The 20034-nt window shown below is 37.4% G+C and overlaps 1 protein-coding gene across 7 annotated transcripts; it reads right to left on the minus strand.

Annotated features, from left to right (window-relative positions):
- Positions 1-12741: 12741 nt before the first annotated feature.
- On the minus strand, positions 12742-19928 carry LOC103447902 (helicase protein MOM1-like). Of its 7 annotated transcripts, none has more exons than XR_011572850.1 (10): positions 19416-19928; positions 19289-19317; positions 18737-19019; positions 18349-18593; positions 18108-18212; positions 15770-17605; positions 14860-15438; positions 14547-14772; positions 13157-13972; positions 12742-13054 (listed from the first exon to the last, which is right to left on the minus strand). XR_011572850.1 is itself a non-coding variant. In XM_008387115.4 (9 exons), the coding sequence occupies exons 1-9, from the start codon at positions 19711-19713 to the stop codon at positions 13260-13262; spliced, it is 4314 nt and encodes a 1437-aa protein (XP_008385337.3). In that variant the 5' UTR covers positions 19714-19928; the 3' UTR covers positions 12742-13259. The 7 variants fall into 7 exon arrangements, 4 of the variants coding, with proteins under 4 accessions (XP_008385337.3, XP_008385338.3, XP_008385336.3 ...); XR_001791530.3 differs by having other exon boundaries at positions 12742-12953; positions 18737-19028; XR_531142.4 differs by having other exon boundaries at positions 18737-19028.
- Positions 19929-20034: the final 106 nt, after the last annotated feature.

Below are 20034 nucleotides of genomic sequence, written 5' to 3' on the forward strand. Positions count from 1 at the left end.
TGTTACAAAATACCAAATGTTCAAGGATGTGCAAAATGAAAGGAGTTGTGTTTCGAGGTTGAGGAAACCTTACATATTTTTTACAATAAAACCCTTCAATTTTCATAGAGAAATGATATTTGTTTATTTGAACTCCCTTAAAAATACTATTCATGAAGGTTTGTATGGTTTTAAAAATTGAAACGATGATATACTATCCTCACAGCGCAGATGATGCGATTACGAGCGATTAAATATTATTTCACATTTTTTGCATTTGTAAATTAATTATTATATTTTTTTAATGTGTTTGTTATTTTTAAATTACTTGATATTTTTACTTTTAATGTGTTTTATAATTTTTTTTTAATCTCACTCCTTGCCTATAGTATACTATAAAAATAAATAAAACTTAAATTTTTTTTAAATTTATATAGAATAATAAAACAATAATACATATTTTAATATAAAATATATACATATACACTATAGCTATTGTATTTTATAGTAAATTTTTTTAAGTAGTTTAAAACATTAAAATCATCAAAATAATTTTTTCCTTAATGTGTACAAATGGGTTATCCGCGTGTCAATCTCGTGTAAACCTATTAAGGATCCATTATTAACGGGCTCTTATCGTGTGACCCGATAATGACCAGATTAGTTATCGTGTCGATACGAAACCCATTATTTTTGTGTCGTGCTAACATGTCGTATAAGAAATTATCAGGTCTATTCTCAATTGGGTGGTTCCATTTGTGTGTTTTAGTATAGGGGTACAATTTTTTAGGTACAAAGGTACAATTTTTGAAATAAATAGAAAAATAGACCAATAAGTTAAGAGAATTGTTATTGGCAGTCCAAAAATTTCATTTTGCACTCTTTTCAAGTGTTTTTTTTTTTTCTAAATATAGAAAATATGGAGTGTTGAATTGCCAATAACAATTCCCTAAATTAAAAGATTGTTGTGAAGATATTTTATATGATATGATTATGTAAATCTGTTGTAGATTTGGTATAGAATTCTATGAAATCTATAATTATGTGAGTTCATGGTAGTTTTGGTATAGAACCTAACTTTTACACTTTTGAATTATAAACTTTGCTTAAATTGTGTTCACATTATTTTATACAAATACTACTTGTGAATTTGATGATTTTGTGAAAAGAAAAAAAAAACCTAAAATCACAATTAAGCTACGGTTGGAAGTCGTTGCTCAACCAAGTTGTCGAGCCAACGTAACTAGTAACTCATGGCGCCAGCACCTATAGAAACGGCATCGTTGACGTTTTTTTTCTCGCCTCATCTACACTTCGATGGAACTAAAGCCCAACTCTTGAAACGCTCGTGTTCACCATGTTTTCTTCTGAATGGTTAAACGACGACCTAAATTAGGTCGAAGCCGTAGTTCGAATCAATGACGATTCACAAACGAGTTATGTTGAAACCTGAGTAATCTTGAAACCACACGACTCTGTGGCCATAAGTTTGCTTGAAACCACCCTCCCTGATGAGGATGACAATCTTAAGCTTAAGTTTCGACCTTACTACACCAGACGTCACTTATAATAGTGGGTCTAGTTTTTTTGGCGAAATAAGAATACACCCAACTTCAACTGTAGTGTGTCAAGTGAGACACACCCAACTTCGGCGGGGGTATATTGAAGAAAACCCTAATTCCTCGATTGGGGAATACCGAGTAAGTCATTCAAGTTCGATTAGTGCTTACCTAACGAACCCAAGACATGTGTCTTTGAAAGCGGGTCAACCATCGGGTTTTGCCTGACCTAAGCCCAAATTGGGCATGTTTCCCCTTTTGCCACAGAGTCGTGTCTTGCAACCATTCTATCTTACATTATAACAACAACAATAGCCCATTATAACAACAACAATAGCCCATGTTGCTTTTTTAGTTAGGTTATCTTAGCTCATTTTTACTATTTTGGATAGCAACCCAGCAAATAAAAAACAAAATTTTAGGGCATGTAGCCTATGTCAGCTCCAAAAACTATATTTGGACCGAGACTCTCTTTACATAGTAAGGGTGAGCACTTGAACCCAAAAACCGAAACCGAAACACGAACCAAATCGAACCGCACTGAACGATTTGGTTTTGTGGTTTTAAAACGGTTTTGGTTTGAAACTGAACTGAATGAAGAAAAAACGGTTTGGTTTCGGTTTCGGCCATCTGAAATAGAATCGAAACTGAAACCGAAACCGCATAACTTTATTAAATGTTAAATTCTAATTGGTTATTTCATTGAGTCCCTATGTTGATGTACAAAACCGGAGGGGTCTTGGAACAACGTAAATCCGACTGTGAATCTGCAAGAAAGTAAAGAACACAAGATGTATCGTGGTTCACCCCAATATTTGGGCTAAGTCCACACTGATATTGTATTTCTCTGAGAGGATTGTGAGGGAGAAAGCCTCTGTAATGTGGGAGCGAGGCTTTGAGAGGGTGAGAGTCAGGCCTAAGAATTGGCCTCTCTAATGAGGAGAGTAAGGAGTCCTTTTATAGAATAAAGGCTCCTCACTTATTACATATTTACCCCTTCATTTATTACATAATTACATTTGAGTCTCCCGAGTATTTATATGAGGTCTAAATACGGAGGTCCTAAGTATGGTACAAACACCATACATTTAGTATGGACTCAACCACATCATAACATGGCCACATAATCTCTTTCTTTTCTTTCTTTTAGTCTGCATTATTTCTCATTTGCTGCTCAACTTTATTGATTCTTCATTTAACTCTCTGTTTCGGTCTCCACTCTCCAGATATTCACAAATTGCATCGTTCCATTTCAGCCTTCAAACTATATTCGTGAATCAATTTGAACCTTCCTCTTCATTCTAACTCTCCATACTCTTCAGTCTGACTCCAAAAATTCGCAACCCCATACTCGCTCTCTTTGTCAGTCTCCCTTCCACTTCATTCTAGCTCATAGCCTCTAAAGTTCACAGTGTTAATATGGTAAGAACTATGATTTATAACTTGTTTTATTTAAGGGTAAAAGATTGTTTACTATTCTCATGTTTCATGGTTTTCAACATTTAGTACATCAATTTTTTTTCGTCTCAGAGTCATACTTAAAGTGTAAATTTTGGGACAGTTTCATACATTCGTTAGTCAAACTGTTAATTCTCCCGTTAAGTGATGACGTGGTGCCCATGTGGACAATGACTGGGCGCCACGTGTCATTAAAAATATTAAAATATTATTATTATTAAAAAAAAAAAAAAAAAACCCTATCGTCTTTCCCTTCTCTCTCCCTTCTCTTCTCTGCACCTTCCCCCACCCCCTATATTCCCCCACTGCACATCCAAATCAAGTAAATTAACCCGTCTTCCACCTCCCTTCCTTCTTCCTTCTGCAACATTCTTTTCGGCTCCCCCTTTTCTCTCCCCCATTTTTATCCCCCCTTCTCCACAACCACCACCTCCTCCACCATTCCTCTCCTAACCCCACCCCTCTTCCTCCTCATTATCCTGCACCCCAACCCAACCCCACCCCATGTCTCTCTTCCCCGATCCCCCTCATTCCTCCCTCTTAACCTCTCTCTCCCAAGCACCCTCCCTCTTCACCATGTCCAGTAGGTGTCCAGTAGGTGTCGAAGATTTCGTCCTCAGAGCCGCCCAGCTCCTCGAAGCTGCAGGACGGGCTTCGAACGGGTCCTAGAGCAGATCCAGGTCGTCGGGATCAGAAAATGGATCTTGGATTGGGTTCGGCGGTGGTAGGAGCCCCGGAACGGGGCTCTCGGAGTTGCGTCTGGCAACGGCTGCGCCATGCATCTTGAGAGCTGAAGCTCGGATCCGGTTTCGGGTTGGCTGGATCTTGCATTTTGTCAAGTCCAGTTTCGGTGTGAGGGAAGGTGCAGAGGTTGGGGTTGGGTAGATGCAAAAAAGAGAAGGGTATTTTGTCGAGTCCAGTTTCTGGGTGGGGGAAGGTGCAGAGGTTGGGGGTTGGAGAGAGAAGGGAGGGGGGGTCGGGGTGGGGAAGACGACAGGTTTTTATATATATATATATATATATATATTTTATATAATAATAATAATAATAATAATTTAATATTTTTAATAACACGTGGTGCCCAGTCATTGTCCACATGGGCGCTACGTCATCACTTAACTGGAGAAATAATAGTTTGACTAACGGATGTATGAAACTGTCCTAAAATTTACACTTTAGGTATGACTCTGGGACAAAAAAAAATTGATTTACTAAATGTTGAAAACCATGAAACATGAGGGTAGTAAACAGTCTTTTGCCCTTTATTTAAATTTACTCATATATTTGAGATTAATTTTATGTTAGGTTTAGGGTTGGGTTTTGAATCAAAAGGGGATTTGGTTTTTCGTTGGTTAGTCTTTAATTTTTCTTTGTTCATGAACATCAGAATGTCAGAATGTTGTTGATTGGTATTCCCATAAAATCCTAAAAATAATTGCACTTATATGTTAGGGGATTTTTATTTTTACTTGGATCAAATGTAATGTGAGTGAATATATGAATACCAAACGATAAATGTGAATTGCAAAAGAATATAAAGTTAGAATATTTTTGTCCATTGGTGTTGATGTTAATTGTTGATTTCAAAGTGAGCCATTAATTAGTTAGCAAGATAGCATGTGTTTGCTGCTTATCAAAATGAATTAGGGGAGAGATTCTACACATCCATAAATAATTTGTGCTTGCTGTTAATTGTTGCTTACTTTTAATGGTTGGTTGTTGCTTCTTGCTTGTGTATAAATAATTTCTACACATCCATTACCATATATATGCCGCTGATCATTTACGTTGCTTGTTGTTGATGTTAATTGTTGTTAGTTGTTGTGCTTGCTGTTAAATATTTCTTTTAACTGTTGTTAATTATTGTTGTTGCTTACTTTTATTTTATGTTGGCTTTTTAGCCAAAATGGTCTCTGAGATTTTCATAACACATCACTTTAGTCTATGAGATTGAAAATTAATAGAAATGGTCCTTGAGATTGTCTACTATCCATTATTTTGATCATTTCGTTAAAAACTCCGTTACGTATCCCGAAGCTTTTGGCCGAAAATTTGGGCAATTTTCAAAGTTTCGTAACTCAATCGTTTCTTAATCAAATTCGAACCATAATATATTAAAATGAAGATAGGAAAGTGTAGAACAAGATCTTACCTATTTGGAAACCCAATGGTTACCAGAGATGCCTAGAAAATAGCCTGAAAGGTGACTCGTCCGCTGGAAAACTAGAAAACTTGCCGAAAACTGGGTAAACTTTAAACGTTCATAACTTCTTCAATACTCAACGAAATTGAGTGATTTAAAAACGAAAATCATACGTCTCAATGAGATGAAGAGAATAATACCTTTCTTGATGGAAAATTCATCATGGTGTGGCCGGAAAATGGCTCGAAAGTGGCTATCTTGGTTTCGAGTTAGCCACTTTTGAGCCATTTTATGGCCAAACCACGGAGAATTTGCCATCGAGAAAGGTACCATTCTCTTTGTCTAGTCGAGAAGTATGATTTTTTTTAATCACTCGATTTTGTTGAGTATTGAAGAAGTTATGAACGTTTAAAGTTTACCCAGTTTCGGGTGAGTTTTCCAATTTTTTAGCGGACCAGTCACCTTTCAGGCTATTTTCTGGTCATCTCCAGTAACTATTGGGCTTCCAAATAGGTATAATCTTGTTCTACACTTTCCTGTCTTCATTTTGATGTATTATGGGTTGAATTTGGTTAAGAAACAATTGAGTTACAAAACTTTGAAAATTGCCCAAACTTCCGACCCAGAGCTCTAGGACACCTAATGGAGTTTTTAACGGAATGACCAAAATAATGGATGGTGGACAATCTCAGGGACCAAAGTGACGTATTATGTAAATCTCAGGGACCATTTTGGCTAAAAACCCTTTTATGTTTTAGTCAAGATTTGATGAATCCAAAACATAGTTGGGTGGCTTGCTCTTCTACAAGTGACTCCCCTGAGAAGCCGGAGGATAAGGCAATATAAATTGACCTAGAAAATGAAGAAAACGTTGAAGGTGACCCAGAAAATGATGGAAATGAATTTGAAGGGGAAGATGATGCACAAGTAACTCTGATTCAAGAAAACGTAGTTAGGTTTAGAAGCATTTTATAACATATTATGCGACGAAAAAAGTGAAGACAATCAATGACAAGGGGGGGAAGTTTGGGTGGAAAAAAACTTAGGAGCTAAATGTAATTATTACCCAAAAAAGAACAATGGCGGTGACTATACAGCTGAACCAAAAGTAAATGACACCTCAACTATGCAACACCACATTGAAAAATGTTGTAAATTTTATCAAGGAAACAAATGTAAAAAGCAAAAAGTGTTAGTTGGGGATAAAAATAAAGGTAACAATCTAGTCGCTATTGGCTTTTTTCACAAGCTAGTGTATTAGAAGCATGTGTCAAGATGGTAGTCATATATGAGATGTCATTTAGTACTGTTGATAAGATGGGGTTGTGACTTTTTTGTGTTATAGGTGTTCCATTGTTTAATGTGCCTTCTAGAATAACACTTGTTAGAACTTATCTCAACTTGTATGAAGAATGGAAAACTTCTCTGAAGAAAAACTTAAGTGGGCGCAGAATTTGTCTCACCATAGACACTTGGACAAACACACTAAATATCAATTATGTGGTTCTTTCTGCACACTTCATTGATGATGAATGAAATATGCACAAGAGGATCATAAACTTTTGTGTTATTCCTAACCACTATAAAACCATAATTGCAAAGTTAATTGAAAATTGCTTGTTGGAATGGGGGATAGACATAGTTAGAGCAACTCCAGTGGGATGAGTTGCTCGAGGGACAGTGGGCGGAACAGGGCTTGATTGCCCGAGGGAGGAAGCCCAGCTTTGGCTGGCGAGGGAGCCTAAGCAGGCCCAAGGGAGAGGCCCGTGGATTCATGCCAGCCCGAGCGTGCTGAAGTGGGTCTAACATCAGCTGACGTCATATGCCTTTTTAAAAAAAAAATTCGGTATGGGCGATGTCAGCCATCTCTCTTCTGTTTTTCTGGGTGATGTCTCCGGCCTCATCTCCACCTTCATCCGCTCCGCCCTCGATTGCTCCCTCAATTATGCTCGATCCTACCTCACCGAACTTCTCCCCCTTTGCGTCTGTTGCGTCGTCTACCTCGACTTCAGCCTCATCCTCGTCGACGACATCGCCAAGCTCTTTTCCATTCCCCTCCTAGCCGCCCCGGAGTACTACAACGCCAACTTCACCTCCTACTTCATCTCTGCCTTCTTGTCCAACCCCTCCCTCTCCATCACCTTCGCCGACCGCCACGCTTGCTACTTTAACACTGGTGTGTTGCTCTGCTATGTGTTGCAAGTGCAGCAAAAAAAAAATGGTAGAAGTTTCTAGGAAGACATTTCAAAAAGAAGAGATAAAATAATAATATAATATTAATTTATACAAAATAAATAATATAATATTAATTATAAATAAAAAAATACTAATATTTTATTACCTATTGCCAGGGTTATTGAAGTGCAACGGTGGAGATGCAAAAGGTGATTACTGTTCATTAAGGGCAGTTACTGTTCATTGGGTGGATAACATAGTGTATTGCCTGGGAGGGCCTTTCCCACGGTGGAACTGCTCTTATGACAATCACAGTGGACAATGTTTCTGCAAATAAAGTTGCTTTGGATCAACGTATGGCAAAAATGAATAGGTGGAAAAATTCACAAGCTATTTTAGGTGGCAAGTATTTACTTGTACAATGCATCGCTCACATAACCATCATAATTGTGAGTTATGGGATAAATAGGCTAAATAATGGTCTTTTAGCTATACAAAATTGTGTGAGGTATGTGAGGAGCTCTCCACAAAGATTGGAGTTTTTTAGGCAAGCAGTGAATTTGGTGATTTGACGTGCAAAGCAACGGTTTGCCTTGATTGTCCTACTTGGTGGAATTCTACATTTGTTATGTTGGATGTAGCCTTGAAGTTTAAGGTCTTTGCTACTATGACGGAGGATGTAGAAAGTCCCCTTGTGGCTTACTTTAAGGAAGATGAAGATGGGTGATTATTGCTTGCCAAACTAAGGGGAGGAAAAGGGTTGAACCACCTACAGAAGAAGATTGGTTTAAGGCGAAAATTTTGTTAAGTTTTTACGGGTGTTCTATGAGGTGACTTTGAGGGTGAATGCTTCTACACATCCCATGGTTCATACCAGCCTTTATGGTATCATAAAATAAAGACCACTATAAATAATTTGGATTCCCGAGTCAACATGAAAGTTGGTCAACCTTTGGAGCAATTATTGAAGGCAATGGCTTCCGACATAAGGTAAAATATGAAAAATATTTTGACTCATACCATGAATTGAACCCTCTATTTGTGATTGGACTTGTTTTAGATCCAATGTTCAAGTTGAGGCATGCCACACAACTCTTTAAAAAGAAACTTTCCAATTTTGAGGCACAATTGAAAACTAATGAAGTAAAAGATCTATTGCATGCCCTTTATGATGCATATGCCCCAAATGTTGAAGGTGGAAAACACATGAAAAAAAACCCTTCACAAGCACAACATTCTTCTACTTCATCCAATGTGGCGTCAATGAAAGATGATATTGTTGATGAATGGATGCATTTTGTTGAAGACTGTTGAGAAAGTGGCAAGAGATGAGGTGGACTCTTATTTGTTGGATCCTTTGGTAAAAATTACAAAAGAGGAGTCCACAAAGTATTTTAACATTATCTTATGGTGGAAGATGAGTGGTACTATGTATCCTATCTTGGCTGCCATTGCAAAAAATATTCTTGCTATTCAAGTCTCTACCGTAGCATCGGAGAGTGCTTTTAGCACCGGGGTCGAGTAATTTCAGATTTTAGGAGTTCTTTGACTCCTAAATCAGTAGAGGTCTTGATATGCATGCAAAATTGGTTGATGGGCGATAACATTATTACTTTAGAGGATGATGCACCTTTGGTTGATCACATTGAGCTCTATGAAAGTATTGGATTGGGTAAGTATATCATTTCAAGTTAAAGAACCTTCTTAATTTTCTTTTTCAATATATTTTGTTACTTTTGTAGGCTTTTTAAAATTTATAACAACTAATGTGATTTATATTGTTTATGTTTTGTATTATGTAGAGTTGGCCAAATCAACTTCAAGTCTCACCTCTCTTACTCTTAATCTACAATCACAACAAGCTTCAAGCCAATTAAAAGGTTCTAGTTCACAAGGATCAATGACTTCCTATCCATTGGTTTTAAATTCACAATGTGCAAGGTCTTCCCAAGTATCGGCTTCTCAAGCCCATTCACAAGTTCAAAGACCTCCTAAACCTTCGGCTAGTAAGTGTGCAAAAAGAAAAGGAAAGGCAAATGTTTGAAACTAGAATGATGTAAAGTAAGTTGAAACACCAAAACTTTTTTATTGAATTGGATAAACAATTTATTTTTTGGGTTGTACTAATGTCATCACGCATTTTGACGTTAAATTTTGTTTGAAGTTTGAACTTTGATTTTAATTGGTAAACTTAACAATTCAATTGAGTTGTACTAAAGTAGTGCCATAGGGCATTTTGATTTTTAATGTTTAACTTTATTTCAAGTTAAATTTTAATATTGTCATCAAGTTGAATTATTCTGTTGTGGTCCTTGTAAATGTGAATTCTGTTGTCGCTGATTCGTTGCCCAGGGGAGCATAGTTGAGTGTAATAATGTATGTTGTATGCATGCTTGATTATAATTGAAACCATACTTGATTGAATTTTAGTATTGTATGCATGCTTGAACAATGAAGTAATAGAAGACATGCAAAATGAAAAACAAACATTAAATGTTGCTCATAGATGAGAATTGAAGTGTATATCAAAGGAAAATGAAATGAGATACAACTAGGTAACTATAATAGTTTTTTTCAAACAATGAAACCAAACCAAAACTGTTTAAAACCAAATGGTTTGGTTTCATTTCAGTTTTAGCCTCAAAACCACACCAAACCAAACCGCAAAAACTTGCGGTTTTGGATTTAGTTTCACTCAAAACCGCACCAAACTAAACCAGGCCCACCCCTAATAAATAGGTTCCAAAAGTATCTACTTGATTAATTAAATGACTTTGGTTGGGATTATATGTTTGCAATTTTACTATTTTTTTTTCAATTGAATTGCATAATATATAATATTTGTAATATTGTATTGCCATTAAGAATGCAGGTACAATGAACTTGAAGTCCATACTTTTAATTTGACCTACAATTTTGGAAAAATGTCATAGAAACCAGAAGTTTTCTAACATTCACCACAGATGTTGAAACCCAAAGTTCTCCATAATTAATCTGTTTAGACCGAACCCGAATGTTCAAACTTTGATGCTTATCCATGTTTATTTCTCATAGCACAAATCACAATCTTGTTCTCTCCATTCAGTGGGTTGTCGAACCGTAACAATTTCGATTCCACTTATTTGGATGTTTCGGACATAAACTACTTATGTGGGTACAAAACGTGAAACTTTACTTGACTATCAAGAAGTTGAGAACCCATTGAAGCCGACAATGGCGTGGAAGAGCTGAATAAGCCACCACCATGCTCTGCATTAAAAGACTTATGCTTGAAGTATTAAAAGACTTATGCTTGAAGTATTAAAAATGGAGGTACCTCGTTAAGAGGATTATATAGCTATTTGACTCTCTCTGTTGACCTTTTAATTATTAGAGATGATCTTGCTTGAAGTAAAACATGATTGAAACCTTTATGTTCGTGAATAGGTACAATTATGAAGTTTATAGCAATGTTCTAAAAAACGGCCTAGGCGGTGGTGAGCCGAGGCGTTTTCTTGCAAATTGGTTGGAAAAATTGGATGGGCTCTAGGCGGGGCTAGGCGGTTTTTTTAATGAAATAAAAAAAAATCCTATCTAAGTCTAAATGGTTTAAAATTGTGAACTTGTTGTACATGTGTCATCCTACAATACTCATCACTATGGTTATATGGCATATATTCTTAATGTGTTTTTAAATTTTGGACTTGTTGGATAATTTTTGCATTTTATCATTTTTTTTTATTATCTTATCTATGAATTTTATACAAGTATAATATTTTTTGTAAGTGTCAATATGCACTTATTTACAAGATATACAAGAAATTTACCTAAATCCACCTAGGTGCTCGCCTAGACCACCCCGCCTAGCTGCCTAGCTGCCTAGGCACTAGGCGCCAGCCTGCTGCCCGACTAGCGCCTAACATTTTTTTAGAACCTTGGTTTATAGAATATGATTGAATTTCTATTGAAGAAGATTTTTCTCTTCCTTCAATGTCTCTAACTTACTCATGAAGCATCAATGTAGCGAAAGTTTACCAAATTCTCATATTTGATTACTACCATGTTCTCGCTGAAAATCACAATAGTGAGAGAGAAGTACCCCAGTGATTCGGCTGAGAGGTACCTAACTATATAGACCCAACTTCAGCTGGCGTCTACCAAATGGTGTGACCCAGTTTCAGCTAGAGCCCACCGAAAGGCATGCACTGCTACATTAGGGATGTGCCGAATGACATGTTCTGCTTCGAAAAATGCCTATTGAATATGCTCATCCAACTTCAGTTAGAGAGTACCGAACATACTCGCCAAGGTTCGACTAGAACCTTCTAAACCCATGGATTTTGATGGAGTTTAATTGATTTGTAAAGATTCCATATAAAATTTTAATTCAATTCCCTCGAAATCTTAGGGGACGGGTGATATTTGTGAATGCTTAAATTACACTACGAAAACTCTCTAATTCCCTTAAATTCTTCACCTTTTTAAAATTCTTTAAAATCAATTCTTAATTGAATACACTTGAAATGTTATAAACTTCTTTAAAAATCTTAATTGAGTACACCCGATTTTTAAGGATTTTAATAAACTATCTAAAATTCATTTTTCCAACCTAGTAGTTGTTGTCATTTGGGTTCTTTTAATCTTTTTAACACTAAACTAACCCATTAAAACTTATATTTCCAAAAGAAAAATACCCACGCCAATGAAAACATACTCATGCCAAATGAACACGTACCAACATCAAATGAAAGCATATTTATGCTGAATAAAATGTACAACGCCAAATGACACGTACCAATGTCAAATGAAACGTACCAATATCAAATGAAAACGTATTTATGTTGAGTAAAACGTACACAGGCCAAATGAAAACGCACCAACATCAAATAAAATTTATTAAACGTCAAATGAAAATGTATTTATGTTGAATAAAACGTACACCCGCCAAATGTAAACGAATCTTGCCAAGGTGTATCAATTACAAAAATTGTTTTTTTTTAGTAAATATTTGGTGAATTATTATTTTCTAAAAATCGTTTAACTTCTAGATAATGATGGAGAATAATTTTGCTTTTCATAAATAAGTATGGAAACACATGTGATCCTAAACTTCTAAAAGAAGCAAGTGGCCCTTTACAATTGTGGTGGAAATGTGTTGAGCCCTTGCATGATAGCGTTGGCTTGACAAAAAAAAAAGTTCCAAAAGAAAAAATTAATAATGATAGAGGATACTGCAATTAGTGATGAATAAACACAAAGAACTCTTTTATAGTAAAATACGAAATGAGTAAATACATAAAATAAAATAAAATTGTCACTTTACTAAAAAAATAAGCAGCCAATTTTTTAAATTTATTTATTTTTATTTTTAAATACGTGAATTATATGTATATTATTAAGAAAATATTAAATGTGAAATATGTGTAGGTAGTGTATTATACATTGAACTTATAAAAAACGATAAATTTAACAAATCATTGAGACATTTACAAAAATATTTTAGACCAAAACATACAAACGTGTATAATACACGCGAATTTAAAAGCAATGAGAAGGGTGGCCATTGATACATCTCTTCAAAGCGACCAGCGACCGCCCTAGGTGCCTCCGGCGGCGTTGATAGCCTACTTCCATAGCAAAACTGAAGATGGCCTTATAGCCTACAATTTAGCCACCAACATGTTCAATTTGGCCACCAAGTATAATTTTTGACAAACCAACTGGAACGCGTCGCAGCTCAGGCAAATGATAAGAGTACAAACTACAGAATCGATATTTTAAACTACATTCATTAGATCAAAAGGCATTTGATAATGTTCATATACAAACTCCTAGCAGCTAGGTAACTGTTAGAACTTTCTACCTGTGCTGATACCATGTCGCAGCCCCGCGCCTTATCCCATAGCAACAAGGACACATGGTGAAACTACGTTAATTAGAACCGGGAACCTGTATCCTGTAACTGATTAGTCATCGTCCGATAAACAAACTACGTCTGTGCGTCCAGCAGTATGTACTTGGTTGAAACATGTTCCGATGGTAGGGGCAGGACTAGAAAGGTGCAATTGGTCACGGCTTAAAGCCAAATTCAGCAATGAGGGAAAAATACCAGGTGGGCTAGCACCAGATTGGCTGTTCATTAGTAACTCCAACGCGGATATATTACAACGAAGACCAGACAATCCTCCTGCAGTTTCAGGATGGTGAGCCCTATTATAAGGAAGAGATTGTTGTGTGGGGGTTGGAAGTCGTGGCATATGGGGAAGTGACTGGGACATTGCAGAAGAGTTGCTATGTGACTGCCAATTTGACATGGATGTTGGGGGTCTAAAAGGTTGGAGATGTGGAGCTGGGGCACGAATATCACCTCCAACTCGGGGGATTCCAATGGAAGCGAAGGAACCAATGTGAGGCGGTCTTGCTGGAATGCTGGGATATTGAGCAGGCAAAAAAGGAAGAGTCTGTGTAGGTGGAACTGTACAATGCGGATTGGTTGCAGGTGCACATGCAGGCGCAGGTGCAGGTGGGGTTGCCTGGAGGCTGCGTGTGAGTGCAATTGAAGTTGCCAGGCTAGCTGCAGGAGGGCTTGCCAAAGATGAACCGGCAACTGTAGAACTTCTTTGTGCATTTTGCAGCATAGAGAGCTGGTGCAGCTGCTGGACGAAATTGGAATTGCCATCTGCCAGGGGAATAAAGGCGAGGAGCATAAGAGCAATGCATAAAAGTAATTGATATGTAGAATAAAGCATGTATTGATTCATGGACTGCATGATCCTTTATGGCATACAAGTGGATCAAGACATGTACATGTTTAAAATTTATAACATGCAAGAGGTTCAGATTACCTATATTACAAATTCCGCTTCAAGCTATAATTAAAATTCAGATTCCAAAAATAAAGCCTAAAGGGGGTGGTTAGCATTCTATTAGGTTTAGCATTAGCCTGTACAAACACTGTTGGTAGTCATATACCTTCTACTTACCATCCCCTTCCTCCCTATTTGCCTATGCAAGTCTAACGATAACTTTTTCTGAACACTTTGCAGATTTACATAAAACCTACACACTTTATAATTAGACGAAGCTAATGTATTATGCAATTTGCAAAATGAAACAAAAAGCTAAAGAAACGCCCAATGATGAATCTTGGTCTTCCACGAGAAAAATACCATCAAAACCACGCCTCTGGTATATGAAAAAAAGAAAGAGAGAACAAAAAACAACTCAAAACGTATGATGCAGAAATTTCAAACCTTTCTGCACTCCAGATGCACTCGATGCCCTAATAAGATCCATGTATTTACAGAAAGCCCAGGAGAGAATCTTATTCCTTATAACCTGGTCACGGATTGCATCCTGTTCCTTCTTTTTACTGTGAAATTCAGCTTCAGTCTCCAGTAATCTAATTTCATACTTGCGACGAATTTCAGTAGTAGCCTCCTCTATCTCCTTTTCACAATCAGATTTCAGGCGCTGCTTCTGTTAAAAAAAAAGGTCTTTCAGAAAAATATTTTGTTTAATAGAGGAAAAAAAAAATTACAAAAAGATATTAACTTCGAAACCGACCATATCTTCATGAGACTTATGGTTTTGGTCTGTTTCCTTCTTCAATCTTTCCAATTCATATTGAAGAGGGTCAGGGGATGAGGTCAGAGGCATCCCATATGCCATATGAGGTGCAGCATGTATAGGATGAGTATTAAATGCATAAGTAGCAGATGTAGCCCATGTGTCTGGCAAAAGCTGTCCAAATCCACTAGTAGGGATATTAACAGACTGATGCAATGTCAGAGGCTGCAAAAAAGTTTGATCTGAAAGATCAGGTAAGTTCGCAGCATTTTCATATGAACCCTGAGCAGTTTGGTCAATGGTATGATCTTCAATACTTGGCTGAATTTCAATTCCACCAACTGAAGTTAACTCAAGAGGATTACAATCAGGTGCATTAGAGTATGGTGGCTGTGGCACTTGTACCACAGGCTCATTGTCCACAGCAAGATCAGAATGAACGTATGCTACTGTTGCGACTGATTGGGATACTTGAATTTCAACTGGTTGGGCAGTATTCTGCATTTCTCTAGCTTGTGCATCTCCACATTGAACTTCTCGCAATGTGGCTAACAGAGTACCTTTGTCTTGGTGTGCCTGGACAGGTTACAAATGTGTCAGTAAAAGCCAAACCACTTACTCCTTTTGTCTTTATTTCATTTATTAGAATCAACTTTATTAACAAGCTTGAATACCATGTCCTCATAAAAACCAAGACAAAACTCACAGAATAATGAACAAAGTTCTTTTGTATAGATTTACAAAACCCATATAAATCTCAGAGATTTAACCTCATAATTCTCTGGATAGTATAAAAAAGTAGTGCAGACAATGTTCCCATACCAAGCACAATGTCATTTTGCAGCAAGAGAATAATGATCAAAACAAGGTGAATAGCATACAGTGAGAATATCTAACAATTTTATACCTGATGTAGTGTCACTGAACCGGCATCCACCACGGCTGTCACAAGCTCCACTGCTGGTGAGTTTACCAGGGTATTTTTCCCAGAAAAGTTTTCATTTGCTGCAATATCCACTCCATTCTGTTGGTTGACCCTAGTTGCACTATCAGATGCCACAGCGTTCAATTCACTGTTCTCCTTTTCTGTGGATTTTTCGGGGTTTTGTTCAACGAATGAAGGTGAATCCAGATACTCAAGATTATGCAAACCATGACTTGAAATGACAGTATCATGTTTAGTGGTTTTTTCAGGGGTTTGTCCTACAGATGAAGCTGGACCCACAGAGACAAGATTCCCCAGGTCATCAATTGGAGAGACAGTCTCAAGAACTTCTGAACCGACCACTTTATCAGGAATATTTACTGTCACTGCCTGGAATTCTTCTTCAGATGAAGGTGGGCTCATAGACACAACATATTGCAAATCAGGACTTAAACTGACAGTCTCATGTTCTGTTATGTTTTCATAGATTTGTTCTTCAGATGAACGTAGATCCACCGACACAAGGTTCTGTAGACAATCATTCAAACTGACAGGCTCAAGGACACCCAGCTCTACATCTTTAGGTGCCACGGTTACTGTCACTATGCGGGTTCGTTCTTCAGATGAAGAAGAGCTCAGAGACTCAAGATTATGCAAACCATTACTTGAACTAACAATCCCATGTTTTGAGGCTTTTTCAGGGATTTGTTGTTCAGATGAAGGTGGATTGACAAAGGCAAAATCCTTCAAGACATCATTTGAACTGACAGTCTCAAGCCGTCCCGAATCGACCACTTTATCTGAACTGGCTACCGTCACTGCATGGATTTGTTCTTCAGATGAAGGTGGGCTTATAGAAACAACTTTATGCAAACCATTACTTGAACTGACACTCTCGTGCAATCCTGTTGGAGTCGTCACTTTTTTAATGGGACCACTACATGCTACAGCTTCATCAGAATTCCTTTCTGGAGTTCCAGACAGTCCTATCACTCCCTTTGTCATGCTCGGCACAATCTTGTCAAGATCATGCTCTCTTAGCGAGGCAAAATCATCCAGATCTTTGTTAACTCTAATTTGTTCACTAGTCTGTGAGCATTCCAACTCAGGCTCAGGTTTATTTGAAGATGATCTATTTGGCAATTTGAGCCGTGCCCAGGATCCCACTTTCTCTAACAATTGTTTCTGCTTATCCATCAACTTATACAATGCTTCCTGCTGCAGTGCCTCAAGACGCTCAAGATCTATGTCCACACGTTGTTGATGTTCTTCAATTTCCTTTTCCAACTTCTTGAGCTTGTCTGATCTCATTGAAGTATTAATCTGGAAACAAGATTGAATAACGGCCAACTCTGTTTTGTGCTCTCTTTCTAGACACCCCTTTTCTTCCTCGTAATTTTTCAAAAACTCAATTTTCTCTTTTTTATGCTTCTCGGTAAGTTTTGTCATCTTCTTCTTGAACTTTTTACGAATTCCTTTGATACTTTTTGAGACATCTTTGTGTGCTACATATTCTGGATTCACAGTCAAGTCTTTGACCTCTGATTGGACCTTCTGCAAGTTAGAAGTCGTTGATTGTGTACCCTTCGCATTTAAATGGTCCTGAGCACTTTTACCTGATAACTTAGCGAACTTTCGAGACTCTGCATCCTTAAAAGTCCCTGTATGTAGTAAAAAGGTTGTCTTCAAACACTGCAGCATTGAATAAAAAGAGTATGCCTCGTCCTTTGTGCAAGTAAAGTTAAGGTGCTGCTTTGCAAGCAAAAGTGATTCTTTGTGGTTGACTTTTTGCTTGAGAAATGAAGCTGCAGCCCAACACTGGATTTATAGATATCAGTAAGTCAGTTAAGAAAAGAAAAAAAATAGTTAAAGTGGCATTTTGAACACAAACATGCATGCAGAAGCCAAAGACAATAAAAAATTAAGGGTTGAGCGTTTACCATGCAGATGGAACCAATTTTGAAACAAAACTATAGACATGATGGATTTTGATGCTATCATTTATCACAGTTATTTTGAGCCAAAATCAAAGCACTGCTATTTTCTCTTCAGTGAAAATATATCAGAGTAAAAGGAGACCAGGAAGACAAAGCAAAATCCAACCATACAGGATCTTGCAAGACCATATCAGTAAAAATCATTCAATACCAGAATGAAATATGAGTGTTGCAGCCAAGTAACATAAAAGAAAGCATGCATCTAAGAATTTTCCAGTTCAGCATGCCAATAACAAAAAGAATTGCACTTTTCTTAAGAGCACCAAAAAAAAAAGGCCGAAAGACTGAAACACAAGTGCATGAAAGATGAAGACAATTCTAACCAGAGATATCTGAAATGCCTGCAGTATTGTTGCTGGTTTTGTATCTACTCTGTGATTACTCATGACATATTCAAGAAGCATTCTGACCGTATCCTTCAGATCTTCCTGCATTTTACTGAGAAGTTAATGGAACAGAAAACTGTGTTTTACTGAGAAGTTAATGGAATATTGAGTAAAGAAAGCCACACACAAGAACACAAATGGAAAGTAAATGTCAGAATAGAGAAAATCAATTTCATACAGAGAGTTGTAGGATTTCACATAATTTTGACATCCGTGGCTTCAAAAGCAGATGGAGACTCTTCTGGCCATCACACAATTTTCTTCTCTCCTCAGATTCAAACAGGTTACTCTCCGGTTTTTCTAATCCATTTTTATCTACATTATGAGAAGTAGAGGCACAATTTTCATCAGTTACTGTATTTTCACAACCAGTTGTCCTGGTAGAAGAATCAGGCACAATATCTGCTGGAGTTACAGAAGCTCCTGCAATATTAGAGATGCTTTCAGAAGCAAAAAGTGGTAACTCAGAAATCGACAACCTAACCCTAACATTCCACTAAGCAATAACTCTTGGAAAAATAAATACCATGAAAAAATGAAATTACTTTACAGCATCAGCCATTTACCTTTCTTACATCCAGGACTTGATTTCCCCTCTGATCCCGGTTTTAGATGGGGTGAATCATCATTTCTATTTACAACCGTCCTGCGCTTTTTCACAACTTTACCACTTTCAACTTCCCATATCGCTGACAACACATCAAGCTGTTGTTCCCCTTTCCGTTTCCCCTGAGACAAACCGGAACAAGATGTCCACTGTTTGTACTCTCCCTCCACCACCTTTTTCTGAAACCTAAGGTGTTGCTCTTCATCCTTAGGCTGACTTTCCCGCTCACTGCTACGCAACACCTTCAACAACTAACAAAAGTTTCATAATGAAATCAATAAAAAAAAAAAAAAATTTAAGTACAACAAACACGAAAAAGGCCGGTAAGCAAATTCCATCCCTTCAACTACACACAAACAGACTACCACAAAACTAAAGCCGGTAAGCGAATTTTGTCCCTTCAACTACACACCAACAGCCTATCACAAAACTAAACTAATTCAATGGTTGATGAAAATCATTTGGGTTAATCTAAAAGCAGACAAAATCACAACTTAGCGCATGATAATACCTTTTCACAATCGCCTTTGCTTTCATTTACTGCAAAACAACCACAAATTACAACAAAGACAGATACATTATTATAAGAAAATCACAATTAGGGCCAAAACTAGAAACGAGAGAAACCGGCCAGTTACCTGCTGCATTATCCTTCTTTCCATTTTTCAGAAACATTGCCTTGTAACTTCTATAATCCAGTATCTTCTTTCCCACTACACTATTCTTCTGGCTCTTCCCTACTTCCCTCCTTCTCACTTCCATATTCCGCAGCTCCATTAACGACGACGCCGAGCTTTTACCGTCAGACAATTTCGAACCAGACGAAGTCGACGAGTGGTTCTTCGCCCTCGGCGACCGCCGCAGCGGGCTCTGCGTCGACTTCTTCATCTCAAATCTCTCGGATTTCCTCTTCGCTGGCGGAGGAGTCTTCGCCATTTTAGTTTTGCAACCCAAATTTCCGCAAACGTTAGAGCAACGCGGAAGAATTTGGCGCCCAATTTCAATTTTTCGGCAGTAATCGGAGAATGCTAGGGTTTCTACTTTCGAATTTCCGGCGAGAAAGTGAAATATTTTCTCAGGAAGATTAAAGGGATGTGAAAGAAAAAGGAGAGGCGGCCCGGTTGGTTTTCTGCTTTTTTGATTTTTTTTGGTGACAGAATTAATCATTCATAGAGGTAGTGCGAGAGTGTGAGAGTGTGCCGTACAGACTGGCAGACTGCCTGTGCCAGTTGTCTAATTTAAATTTTTGTCTTTTGA

Source organism: Malus domestica, chromosome 11 (genome assembly GCF_042453785.1).
Source record: "Malus domestica chromosome 11, GDT2T_hap1".
Lineage (NCBI taxonomy): Eukaryota > Viridiplantae > Streptophyta > Magnoliopsida > Rosales > Rosaceae > Malus > Malus domestica.

Coding starts and splice junctions, on each gene's coding strand:
- LOC103447902 (XM_008387114.4), bottom strand. CDS start 19,713: ATGGCGAAGACTCCTCCGCCAGCGAAGAGGAAATCCGAGAGATTTGAG. Junction 18,594..18,736: donor AAGTCCTGGATGTAAGAAAG/GTAAATGGCTGA, acceptor CTAATATTGCAG/GAGCTTCTGTAACTCCAGCA. Junction 18,213..18,348: donor GTGAAATCCTACAACTCTCT/GTATGAAATTGA, acceptor AGTAAAATGCAG/GAAGATCTGAAGGATACGGT.